The sequence below is a fragment of the Myripristis murdjan genome, chromosome 14 (assembly GCF_902150065.1).
Source record: "Myripristis murdjan chromosome 14, fMyrMur1.1, whole genome shotgun sequence".
NCBI classification, from domain to species: Eukaryota; Metazoa; Chordata; class Actinopteri; order Holocentriformes; family Holocentridae; genus Myripristis; species Myripristis murdjan.
In genome coordinates, this window is record NC_043993.1 from 31527699 (window position 1) to 31541155 (window position 13457).

The following is a 13457-nucleotide window of genomic DNA, read 5'->3' on the forward strand; positions in this document are numbered from 1 at the left end:
CCATACAAAAGAAATCATCTGATGTCTTACATTGAGTTAGTTTTATTAGACAGTAGTATCATTAGCTTCCTTAAATGTCACTTCAACTGTGTTTTCTGCTGGTGCTTGCAACTCTGACATCCTTTTTGGAAAACAACCCACTTAATGTTCTCAAGGATGGTTTTTAGTCATCTTTGACCTTTTTTGCATATTTTCATCTCAGGAGTTTGACAAGATAATGCAGTAAAGCGAATTACTAGCATTTCATGTGGTTAAAAAAAAAAAAAAACACGCTAATGGTGGCTTTTAGAGGGCATGCAATAAGTCAAAGAGAAAATAGTTTTGTGCATATGAGGGGTTTATCGTTATCGTTTCCTCGTAGCTGAGTCTCATTTTCTCTATTGTCCTTTTTATGCCAGGAGTCTGAATGAGCTGAGGGTGTTGCTCCTGGATTCCCATCGCCATTCGCGGGACATGGAGCGGGACCTGGGCCGAGAGGTGCACAAAGCCGAGTGGAGGATCAAGGAGCAGAAACTCCAGGATGACATCAAAACCCTGCGAGAAAAACTGCTGCTGCTGGTGAGAAGGAATGACTTGAATGTCCTCACACACACTGCTTCACATCCACAGGTTCTATTCACACTATTCTGTATATAGGGGAAAACGCTGTCTCAACAGTATTTTGTGCTGATAATGTAATGCTAGTGGTGTAATTCTATAAAAAGTAGCTGCATTAGCTCCCATTAACAGCAAGCGGTGTGTAGACACAACTCTCACAAGCCATTCACACTCGTAGACCTTGTTGCTCACTGCAAGAAAACACTGTGAAACACTTAAAAGAAACTGCAACTATATTGCTAATCTGCTCCATACAGATGCCTGATGATCAAAGTTTATGGGAATTTATCAATGACTGCCAATTTTTCTGAAGCTTCTTTCACTGTTTCCATTCTGTTTGTTGTTGTCACCTGCTTACGTAATGCTGAACCTTGAATTTTCTTTGCGTTGATGACTCATCCCACAGAAATATCATATCTAAAGTAAAACTGTTATTGTTAAAGCCTCCTATCTTTCTCCTCTGGATAATCATTTAGTTTGCCAAGTGAGCAGGCTATTACTAGTTACATCTAAATGGATCAGAGCTTTCATTAATGTCATCAGTAACACCAGTGTTTACCTGCTGTTTCATGTCAAAATGCCTGCTGTGAAAAATGTGTATTAGTACAGACAACTGTGGCCAAAACACATTTGCATTATCACAATATTAGGATCTACAAAGTTACAGTTGATGTCATATCACGATATTGATATATCAGTATATCCCCCAGCACTATTTCAAGGTTAATTTAAACAGGATATATCATTCACATACACCAGCTCATAAACTGAGTACTTGAGTAACCTGAATATGAAGGGATTTTTGGTGTGCACGAGAATGTTGTCACTGCTTTGTTATCCACCTCTCAGTTTATGTTAATATGAAGTTTGCCTTTCATTATGGGCTCTGCTGAAACTGAAATAATCCCCGAGCGGAAATTGGATATGAAAATATACGGCTTAATTGTGAATGAGGCATAATTATTGGATTTGTTAGATGTGATCCACATATGGCTTGATTCGAACGATTAAACATCAGACAATAATTTTGTTGCCCTGCTCTTGTGTGCGTTCAGGGTCGGGAGCGGTCTTCCCCAGACCACCGGCGGTACTCCATGCTGGACCCGTCAGCCCTGGACTCGGAGGTGAACCGGCTGCGCCAGCGGCTGCTCAGCACCGAGGATGCCCTGAGGAACGCACTGGAACACAACCAACAAGTCGACCAGCTGGTCGAGGCCATGCGCAAACATCCGGATAAAAGCCCGGTAAAAATAAATAAATAAATAAACAAAATAAAACGAAAACAACATTACTCTTGCTCTGTGATTCCATTTCCACCTGGCATTGCAGGTGATTGGAGTGTAGTCAGACACTGCAAAAACACTAAACCCAGGTGTAAATTCACTCGAAATGCTTTAAAAAATGTGATCACTCAAACCACCTGCAGAGATACTTGTAGGACGTCTTTAGACTTGGTTTTAGCACATGTTATCAGATCACAAGTGGACAGCGCTAAATACAGGTGGAAATCACTGAACCGTATTTCATGAATCATTTGTAGTGTAAAAGGACGTAGTGAATGAAGTGACCAAACTTTAATGATAAAGACAGGTGTGAATGACGATGTGTCTCGGCTGTCCACCTGTGCTCACATCACCGAGACGAATGTTAAAACCAGGTGCAAACAAGGCTGCACATGGGGAACAGATGATGTTGATGTTAGGTGCAAATCTAAGCCAGCTATAAACACAATCCAGCCACTGATGAACACCAGGTGTAAAGGAAGCTGATAGACACGGAAAGGTAGTTTTTGACTTTGAGTCAGCAGTAACCGAGATGCACTGATGTTTGGACGCTGCTTTTGAATTTTGAATTATCCGTATAGGTAAATCTGATCTAATCTAATGTACTCTTTGCAGGTGCATGGTGCAAATTCAGCCAATGGAATTCATCAGCAGGAGTCAGACAGTACTCAAGATGTTCGTATTCCCTTTTTATAATACATCAGAATTTTTGCACCATTATTTAACTGGTAATGTCTATTAATTGCCATTCAGTGCTGCGAAATAATTCTGTTTTTGTGGTCCTCCAGGAACAACACTGATACGGGAAGAAGAGAGAAGCTTAAACTAGGACAGGCAGAGGTACATCTTAAAAGGAAAAGCCAGTATAACATTCCGGCTAATGCTGCGATGGACTCCTGAAGAAATTTTCAGTTTACAGTTAATACCAAAACGACGATTCTCTATCTCAAGTGAATTTATGTGTTGCAGAAAACACCTATTAGCCAATCATAAAGACAGCTCAAAGTACTATAAAATACAGACTGAGACTGGGACATCAAGGTGAAGAGTTATTATCGGTACAACCATTGAGAACATATGGCAACTTCTGACGCTTTACGATAGTTAGAGAGCTTGAACCGACAGTTGCCGGGAACTTATTGACAATTCTGAATATTGACCCAGAGATCAAAACGACCGGTGGACGACTACACGAAGAACTGAAGAATTGGGTCTCAGTTGCCTCGTTTGTTTTATTTATTGCTTTTACTTTGCTACTCTGCTTTGTAATAATCCTCCTCTTTAGGTGAGCTGTCTTGGCCAGTGAAGTTAAGAGCAACTCTTAAAGGACGACACTGGCTTTTTGGGGCAGGTTTGGCCCACTGGTCACCTGACCAAATATGTGACAAGAATATTGGCACCCAAACGATCTCTGTCTTCAGTAGATAGTTGTGTCCAGTGTGCTTGCTGACGTCTAGCTTAAAGTTTGTTAAGCAATTGCATGCGAGAAGCATTATCCAAAGTATAACAGTAATCCAAACTTGGCCCCAGGTAGGCTGTAGATCTAAGATCGGAACCAGCTGAACGTCAGAAAAAGCAGAAAAAGCCTACACGTAATTCTGATGTAGGCATTTCATCAGAGTTTTACTATGGAGACACGACTTTAAAATGACCCCCAGACTACATCAAGAGAACGGAGGTTCTCAGCTCAACACAGTAACGATGAGAAAACTACATAGGGGCGACATCGATATGATCCAGTCATCAGTTAAACATCTGGCAGTCCTGAGTCTTCATCATTATTGAAGTCAGATAACAACAGTGCTAAAAACATTAGCCGTTGAGCTCAAAGTGTCATGGAGAAAAGGGGCTTTTGTACAGTTTTATGTCTCTTTTACCAAACCTTTAAACAAGCCCGACTTAAAAATAACAAACCATCTGGTTGTGGAGCTGCTACAAGTTTTTATTTGTTTTTTAGGGTAGTGCCAGCTGCCAACAATCACCCAACACACATTATGATGAAGTGTTAGCATGCAAACCAGACAAAATCAGAACAGGCAGGGCTGCGCTTGCCGGACCGCGTCCCTATCAATGTTCATTTGTCACCAGTAAGACAGTAAGTGACGTTCAGCTTTCTTTATCTAAAGGTGACACAGATGATTTCGGTGCCAATCCTCTCGTGACATATTAGGCGAGGGTGCCTATCGTCCAAACTCTCGAAAAGTCAGAGCAATCCTTTAAGCCACTCCATATCATTGGACTAAGACTAATTATTGATATTAATGAAACCGGGAGGCCTACTGAATTCAGCTGAGACTGATGTTGTGTCTGTAGAATGAATATAGTGAATTATTCCAGACTTATGTATTCTCTTAAACTCAGTCAGTCCAACTCTGTACCATTGCACCTCTTATCCTACCAGTAATGATCAATTATTTTATTTACTGTGGACTGTGTATCCGATCAAAAAGACTCATCCACACGCTAGTATTAACCATGTATGGTACGTCTTAGCAGCCCTGTTTGATGCTGAAAGCAGCTGCATCAAAATGTTCTTGGATGACTTTGACCTTTTCTGATGTAGGGCTACTTAAGGGCTGTTACAGGAGCTAAACCCAAACAATGGATGTTCCACTCCTCCTTCCCGCGGGCTGACAACATCTGGATTTCATTTGCAAATAGGTTATGAAATCATACAGAATTTATACCGTAAGTCTTCCAAATATTGTTTTATCCATTTATCAGCTGAACTAGGAAACTCTAACTGTAGTCGGTAGGTTACTGTTGCTTTAGGGGAGACATTACACAGAGGTGAGTGGTATGGAAGTATAGCTTGGAGTGATGTTACTGGAGCAAAAAGTGTAGGGCAGGCCCTGGTGAGCTAAGATAAACCCTAAATTTTCCATTGGATATCGTACATGGCCTTTTCAGCTGGAGGATTCATACCCTTTGGATTATTGCTGCAATGATTTCAGAGATTGAGTCATTAAATATTAACAATGTGGGCAAGGACTTGTGGTGTTTTTTTTCGCACTCTGTTTCACAGCTTGTGTCTGTTTTTTTTTTTTTTTTTTTTTTGAGACAAAGCACCATGATTAGATTGACTTCTACACAGAGAATCCACAGTGGTGCATTAAAGAGCTTGGTGGTACGATTCTTACAGAATTTAAAATGAGGCAAATTCATCTAATGGTCTGGCCATCTGCCCGTTCCCCAACTGCCTTAACAGCGACACTTGGAACCGAGAAAACCCGTTTTGCAGATATTGTAGTCAAACATTAGCTATTAATTGATTTGACACCGTCTCTCCTTTATTTTGGCGGAGGAACGTTGCATTTTTAACCTGCCACTTGAAAGGTGATTCAGTGATTTCCTGAGGTGAAAGGGCCAAATTCCTGTCGGTTAAGTTGAAACATTCATAAGTTGTTCCCTCAGTTACAATTAAATTTCTCTCTGCCAAAAATATTACATTTTTACATTGGTCTTGTCAACTTTCAGGGCTGATACACACATTCCACTTTTTTGCCAGTGGTCACAGATTGCTAGTAATTATGTTTCCCATTTACTCCCATAATACAAACAGCCTCATGCAGTTTCACCAATCTGATAGAATATAACCCCCATTCAACAATGATTGGTCAATTTAAAGATGTGGGATTAACTGCTGGTTACCTATGAAAATGGAATTTTTCTAGTGTTTTTATGTGTCAGTGTTTGTGATGTCAACTGTTACAGAAAAGATCGATCTCGTACATTATAATAAAGAGGTGATCATATTTCATCACTCAGATATTTTGAAGAAAGAAAAAAAAATGCATTGATGTGAAATGCTGGGAGCAAATATAATATTTGCACATGGTGAAAATAATGATTGATAAAGATTGTAGATGATGACGGTGAAACAGTTCAATTCCACTGATCTGTAATAAACTTTATATTACAGATCATTGTTGGGTGTGCAGTGTAAACACAAATTCAGCAATTTACTATATTTGTTCATTTGGAGGCAAATATGTACAAACATGACAAGGTAATCATGTTACAGAATAATGCAGTGGATAACTCATTAGTCATTAATCTAACACTGCCCCTTTGATTTAATCAACATAATGTTCCTATAGGGATGTATAGTGTCTGTGGTGCCAGATAGTGAGCTGACAGTGAAGGTCATCCCACTTTATGGTATTTTTCTGTCCTCAATCAATGTTAACACTATCATATATTCTTGCGATGCACCTACAGGATATTAAAGTTTATGGTTTTGGTGTGATAGTGTGCTTCTATAATGTGTAATAGGTTTACTATCTATCTGTGTGGCCAAAATGAATAGCAGCTACCAGAATCCCATGCAAAGATATGCCACGACAGTTATGGCCCGGCTCATGTGATTGACTAAAATAGTTCACAATTTATGTCTGCTTAATATAGGGTAGAGGTCACATCCTAGAGAAAAAGAACAAATAGTGATCATGTAATAAATTCTAGAGGCATTTACACATACCACAGAAAAAGAAAAAAAAAACTATGATAATATATATATATATATATATATATATATATATATATATAAACTACCATACATCAGGATATAATCATTATAAACTCACCATTCATAAACTCTGCTGTAGATACACTGTAAGTAGTGATAAGCAAGATAAAAATAGCATAAGGTACAATAAACTGAACTGTTGAGGACCATACACACATTATAGGACGCCATTGGAATACTATAGGAATATTATGGCGATCTGGGGTAAATATTGTCTCTACTCATTTGGTTTCAGCGTTGTTGTTGTTGTTTTTTTTTTTTTTTTTTTTTTTTTTAGGTTTATGGTTTGTTTGTTTGTTTGTTTTTTTTATGCAAAACTGGCTGAATGAAGTTGCAGCCAAGTGACAGACCTTGATTTAAAACAGTCATGTCAAAAAAAAAAAAAAAAAAAAAAAAAAAAAGTAAAAAGAAACAAAACACTGCAAGGAATATTTCCTTCCCAGATCATTTTCCCTCCCTGTGGGTTTTTCCAGAGGTTCCTCAGTTAATCCTATATGTAAATTGCAGCCAATAGATGCTGTTGTTGAGTTGGGCTGGGATTAGCAGGAGGCGAATGAGTTTCAATTTTACTGGATTACAGAACAAAGAAAGGGGAAAGGGACACCCTGCTCTGTTAAGGGAAAAAAGAGAAAGAAACTGAGAAATAATACACAAATAACAGACAATAAAACGGGCGATCGAAATTAAGATTGTGATGTTTCGGATTACGATGTTTGACCAGACGGCACAGCTACATCGCGGATGGGAATTGTGAAGCGTTTCTGATGGATTAAAACGGGGGAATAAACCTATTCCGGGATTGACAGCAACAACAAGGATATTTAATCGTTAATTAAGGTAAGATTTCCCTGTTTATTTTTATATTCGTGGACCGGCAAACGGCGTGTCTTCGTTGAGCTGGGTGACTTTTTTGCGGCTGTACGTTTACAAATTACAGATTATAACCTAATTCTGGACTGGGGGAGGAGATGAAAGCGAAGTGCTAACGCTAGCTAGCAAGATGGCTAACGCGAAACAGCTAACCAGTTTAAGCTAGCTAGTTAGGTAAACGATGGTAGGTTAATTAGCTCGCGTTAGTTAACTAGTACGCAGCGTTAACCAGCACAACAGTGTTAGCGACTTTCACCAGGGGGGCTCCTCCCTTTTAACCTTGCGAGTGGACCGACAGGCTGTGTAAATGTGTATATTTTTGTTTGGAAATACAGCGTTTGTCTGCTAGCTAATTTAGCCCCCGTCCGTTGGTAGTGTAATCGCTAGCGGTGGCTGTCTTAACTGTTAGCCAGTGCAACAAAGCTGGCTAGCGGCTAACGTTAGCGCTGTGCTAGCTCAATGAAGTGCTATCAGTCTGTGGTGTAAAGAAAGATGCAGCAACACTGTTCAAGTTCAGCAAAACACTTCCACAGTGTACAACCGGCACTTGTGGTTAGAAGAGGCCACTTTAATAAACTGTTAATAACTTAAGCAACGAAAGGGGGCAGCTGCCTAATTCTAATCCCGTACTAAACAAACCAGTAACAGGCTGCAGCCGGCGAGCGTTTCTGCAAAGTGACTGGTAATTCACCCGTATTCCCAATAATAATAATAAAAAAATAATAATGCTTTGTGAAGCCACATTAGTGTGCTGTTTTCCACTGTTTTGGCTGTCAAGTGAGTGAACTCCTATTTGTAGCAGACGAGGCGCAAAGTTTGGAAACAGCTGACGGAATAAAAGTCAGCCTGACACACTTTATCCACCACGGTGATGCAAGGGGGGGGGGATCTGCAAATGGGCGCATTCACCCTGAATCATACACACCACACTAACATGTTTGGATTCATGTGTTTATTGCAGTCGTGTCTCCGTGCCCCGTGCTTCTCAGCTCTTTTCTCCTGTGTCCAGCTTTTCAGGATCATGCGTCTCCACACTCAGAAGATGTGCACTCTGTGGATTTTTTTTTCTCTGCCAGCGTTTGCTTCCTAAAATAAGGCTTTATTTATCTCCCAGCGACATAAGCTCTCCTCCCAGCCCCTCAGTCCCTGTCTGCTCTCGTTTTCTCACAATGTTCTTTTTTCTTTATTCCTTGTAATGTTCTTTATTCTTTATTCCTTATTTGGATCCCCATTAGCTTGCAGTCATCTCCCTGGAGTCCATGCAAAAACAGCAATGACAAAAACAAACTAAAAAAACAAACCCACTTTATCAATAACACAAAAAGAAATCTACAAAAACAGTAAACTGCAATATGGGCTGCAATATATCTACAAATTCTCATAAATCGATATTTATGTCAGATATTTTGCCAGCGATGCAATATACGATATGACTATGGGTTTGCACTTATTTGAACTTTTGAGTTTAACAACAGTGGAAATTAAGCATTCCTCTAAAAATAGCATAACAATACTAAATTGATGTAAAAAATTAAGTTACTTTACAGAATATTTATTGATCAGAACCGACCATCTGTCTTAGGCAAACCTTAAGTTTGATATGTTCCATATCATTTCCTATTGAGTTGTTAATATCATGCATGTTCATATCAAGATAATGATACAATAATAATATATCGCCAAGTCCTGCCTACAGTGTAAACCAAAACGAAATTGTCAGATACGCAACAACAAAAAGCAAAAAAAAAAAAATCTAAGATGGAAAATCACAGTATCTTTAAGCAATTTGTCAGTTTTTGTTTTAATAACTTTTTCTTGCACCACCAAGTGACCCGTGCTCACTTTACAAGTGTTATACCTGTGACATTAACCAGTAAATACAATTTTATTTCAAGAATTGTGGAGTGGTAGTCCAAATAACATTTGCCATGACAGTCATTTGCACATCTTATGGAAAGAACAGCGAAGAATTAATCTAGCTTCTCTGTTTTCTGCAATTTGAAGGTTTTTTTGTTTGTTTGTTTGTTTTGTTTTTTTCAAATGTTTCTCAGGATTCAGAATCTGGTAATGATGCCTTGCTCATTACAAGCATGCCCCTGGTAGAACATGGTGTAAGAAGAGCTTTTACACATTATAAGGTTCCATTGTTGGCTATGTGTGTTGTTTTTGTCCAAGGGTATGCTTTGGTGCAAAATGTGTAGGATTGAGTTGTGGTACAAGGGAAGCGTCTAAGCCAAACCAGATAGACAGATAACTTGTTTCTAAAGTAGTTAGTTGTGCTGCATTAGGATAACCACAAAATTCACCAGTGTAATGTCAAGAGCAGATCTGCTGATGTGACCTGCTAGGTAGTCTGTCTTTCACTGTCATTGTAGTGTGGTTACCAAAATACGTAGCTAATAGCGCAATTGTACCTCTGTTAGGAAATCTAGTTGTAATGGCAGAAAAAAAAAAAAAACATCCAGCAAAAACATTTTTGTCTCTCAAAGGTTTAGCCGCTGCACCCACAAACGCATTGTGGAAGTGTCACGTTTCAAATTCTATCGATTGGTGCTTTAAATAAAATTTGGTTTGCTTGCTGTTCCCACAGTCGTCTCCTTCTACCAAACAGAGCTCTTATCAAAAGGCCTTAACAAGTCATTATCAAATGTTATGGTGTGGTATGTACGCTGGCTGCCAAACAAGATAACATCAAGCTGCTAGATTTTTGGGTGGAGTATGGTGTGGCGTTGTCTTGATACAAAAGAACAGGCATTGGAGCTACCTTACCCTGACACACACAGACACACACACGCACACACACACACACACACAGAGCCTTTCCACAGGTCTCCTCATTGGATCATTGTGTGTGTGGAGCAGCAGAGCTGGTCTTGATTAAGTTTGGCTAATATGATTATAGAATGCCAGTGTCTATGCCGAACATCAGGGCAAGAAATCATCCCATCCCCCACCAGCCGAACACACACACACACACACACACACACACACACACACACACACACACACAAAGCTGGAAATTTTCCACATAGCAAAAACTATAAATACAATGAAAATATATCATCTTGCATTGCTGTACTGCAAATACCGTGCAAATGTCATGCAAGTGTGTATGACTCACAAGTGTAAATTAGATGCACACCGTACATCTGCAAAACAAAAAACTGCATTGGCGCCATGCTTTAGATTAAAACATATTGAAAGTTGATTACAGTAAAATAGTGATTTAAAAGAACACTTGTCAGTATTTAGCAGTGTTTTTCTCAGGGGTGCAGCCAGCTCGGTGTGGAAAGTCGCCAGCTAGGCAGTCCAGGGAGCGTGGCCCCGCTGGGAAAATTTTTGCACCACAGTCTCAGTTTTACTGTTCTCTAGTGAATTTGAAGGCCTTTTATAATATAAAATTGAAGGAGGATTAATCAATAGAATTGTCTTGAGGCAGCACATTAAAATATCGCCCATCTTAACAAGCCATATAGTCTCATTCAATTTTTTTTCTTTCTTCTTAAAGCCTGTGAAAAAAATCTGCCAGTAGGATGAGGTAATCCCACTTGTTTCCAATGCAGTTTCACTTGTTTCAGGAGTTTTTCTGGGAACAACTATAAATATGTTGAAAAACAAGGCAGATCAGCCCACTAGGATCAAGAAAATGACACTTGATTGAAGAATATTCTGGAAACAAGTTGATTAATGTTGGAAACAAGTGGGATGATCTCATCCCACTGGCAGATTTTTTCACTTTTTGGAAGAAAAACAAGCCTTAAACACTGACTATGTGACTGTATGAGGTGGCAGCAAACATCAAAACATCAGTGTTACACTCTTCTCTCAACAGATTTCTCTAAACCTCAGCTCTCTGAATACAAGGACAGTTATATAGTATAGGCTTTTTTTGTTTGTTTTTCAAGTAAATCGCTCATCGTCTATTTTGCTGAACGTTAGTCTACTGTAATAATTTCTTGTGTTTGAATTAATTTAGTATAAGCAGAAAAAAATGTGAGTATGATCTGTGAACTTGAATCCCCAAAACTGAGGCAACACTGCAGTAAACAGGTAAAAACGAAAATTATGTTAAAGAAAAACTGAAGTGGCCATTTGGAGTCCTGTCAGTCGTTGGCTCTCTGTCTGGCAGCTGGCGCTTGGGGAACACACTGATTCTGTGTTTGCACGTGCTGCTAGGAATAACTGCAGTGACACACTGCTAACCAGTACCTGGAACACAGTCACTAACATGACGACATTCTGATGTAATAGGAATGATACCTATAATTTCAGCAAAAAGGGCGGCAGTGGAGAGGTTCGCGTCGTCAAGCAGAGCAGACGTTATGTCAGAGAGTCCATGTCGGAGAAGAATAACAACACTCTTTCCCGGACGAATGTGATTTTCAAAGTCAAAATGTTTTACAGTCCATCCCAGGAAAACACCATGTTTTCAAAGCTTTAGCAGCTGTTTTTATTATTATTTTATTAATATTTATTATTAACGGCTCATTTTTTGACCATGCATCAGAACATGCCAGAAAATGGATGTAAATTTTCAAAGCTGCTTTATTTTTCCACCAAAGAGATGGTGAATGTTTTGACTTTGACTTTTATGCTACAGATAAAACAATCATGCTGTTACTGAGAAAAACAGATATAAATGAAGCATTGGGCAAATGACATCCAAATGGTCTGCAGGTATGTTTTTTTTTGTTTGGTTGGTTTTTTTTTTGGTGCTTTTGTTTTTTGTTGGGTGTGATGTTGGGTTTTGTCTTTGTTTTTTTTTTTGTTTTTTGTTTTTTTTTTTCTTCTTTTTTACATGTCAATTCTATAGTCACATCTAATTCCTAGTGTGCACTATAGTCACTTGTCGCTGAGGTGCAGACTCCCGCCTGCTGCGTCCGACATGTGGAGTCAGCAGCCGCAGCCTTTCACCTGACAGCACAGAGGTGCGGTGGGAGAGGGGAACACATGCAGAGGTTCATGGCACCCCCCACATTCCCCACCATGCTTAGCACCCGCCCCAAATACCAGTAGGAGTTGCGAGCGCGGTAACAAGGATTTGCCTCCTCGCGGGCCCCCTCTCCTCAAACAGTCAGTCACACATGTAGGGACTCACAGCTCAGCCAGAGGCACCGCTGCTGGGAGGTGAACCCATGTGTCTGTTCTGACGGGCAGGTGATTTTACCCCTGCCTTCAGTCTCCAGTTTTATAACTCATTGACAAATAATATCATCTTATGAGTTCCCCCTGAAAGCGTTCAGACAGCCTTGGAAACATTATTTCCAGTATTCTCAAGCAGATGATACATGTCATTGATTTTAAAGAGTCAGCCATTCAACACAGCAAATCATTTTTTTCAATAGTCATTCTGTCAGTCAAAGTGCATTAGCACAAGTTTCAGTGTTGGTAGACCATGTTACTTATAATCTATAATAATCACTCAGAGTCATACAAACATATTGAAGCCTTTAAAATCCAAGCCATAAAGATTTTAATAGCCAGTCAGTTTGACTTACCAGGTGACTTTGTTGGAATAATGAAACGGCACACAGGTGAGTCTGGTTAAATTAACCTCTTGTAACTAATTTTGTTAAGACATGGAAATGTAAACTATTAAATAGCTCAGGCCTAAATAGACCTAAATGTATGGTAAGTGTTTCCCCTTGAAATTTTCCTACAGCAACATAGAGCACATTTTCAACAGCAGCTACACTATTGAATTACCATAGAAATATTATAGGAATACCATAGGCAGTGGTTGTGCACAACATGGTTAAAAAAATAATATTGCGATTACTTGGACAGAAACTCATCTAATTCACATCTAATTCCCAGTGTGCACTATGCACAGTGATCACCCCCAATAAAATCACAATAGTAATTTTATTGGGGGTGATCATTGTTGCATCATCATTTTAATATTAACTGGAACGAAAGGAAAACCAATCTGGACAGTATCACTTGCAGGCCTTGACATATGTAGCTCCACAATATATCATTTATAATGGTAAACAGTCACATTTAACCTTTATCACAAAAGCTTCTGTGATTTTAATATTTTTCTTATTCATATGGGATTTCAGTATAATTTTCACTTAATTGCACAGCCCTAGTGTGTGTGGGTGTCACTCACTGCACAGTACTACTGTGCACACAGTCTTTAAAAAGAAAGGAATGAATTCTCAACTCAAATTTTC

At 39.2% G+C, this 13457-nt stretch overlaps 2 protein-coding genes across 7 annotated transcripts in view; both read left to right on the top strand.

Moving 5' to 3' along the window:
• clip2 (CAP-GLY domain containing linker protein 2) overlaps positions 1 to 4863 on the top strand; it is a 52171-nt gene extending 47308 nt beyond the window's left edge. For both annotated transcript variants that reach the window (XM_030069447.1, XM_030069446.1), the window contains 4 exons: positions 399 to 558; positions 1653 to 1841; positions 2496 to 2555; positions 2669 to 4863. In XM_030069447.1, coding sequence (XP_029925307.1) covers positions 399 to 558; positions 1653 to 1841; positions 2496 to 2555; positions 2669 to 2680 — 421 coding nt within the window. In that variant the 3' untranslated portion in view covers positions 2681 to 4863. The remainder of the gene's footprint in view (positions 1 to 398; positions 559 to 1652; positions 1842 to 2495; positions 2556 to 2668) is intronic.
• A 2087-nt stretch (positions 4864 to 6950) lies between these two features.
• The window catches only part of gtf2ird1 (GTF2I repeat domain containing 1), a 47076-nt gene continuing 40569 nt past the window's right edge, over positions 6951 to 13457 (top strand). For 3 of the 5 annotated variants that reach the window (XM_030068416.1, XM_030068419.1, XM_030068420.1), the window contains exon 1: positions 6952 to 7245. The gene's annotated coding sequence lies outside the window, so the exon portion shown is untranslated. Of the gene's footprint in view, positions 7246 to 7533; positions 7831 to 13457 lie in introns of those variants that run through there. The other 2 variants (XM_030068418.1, XM_030068417.1) reach the window with 2 other exon arrangements.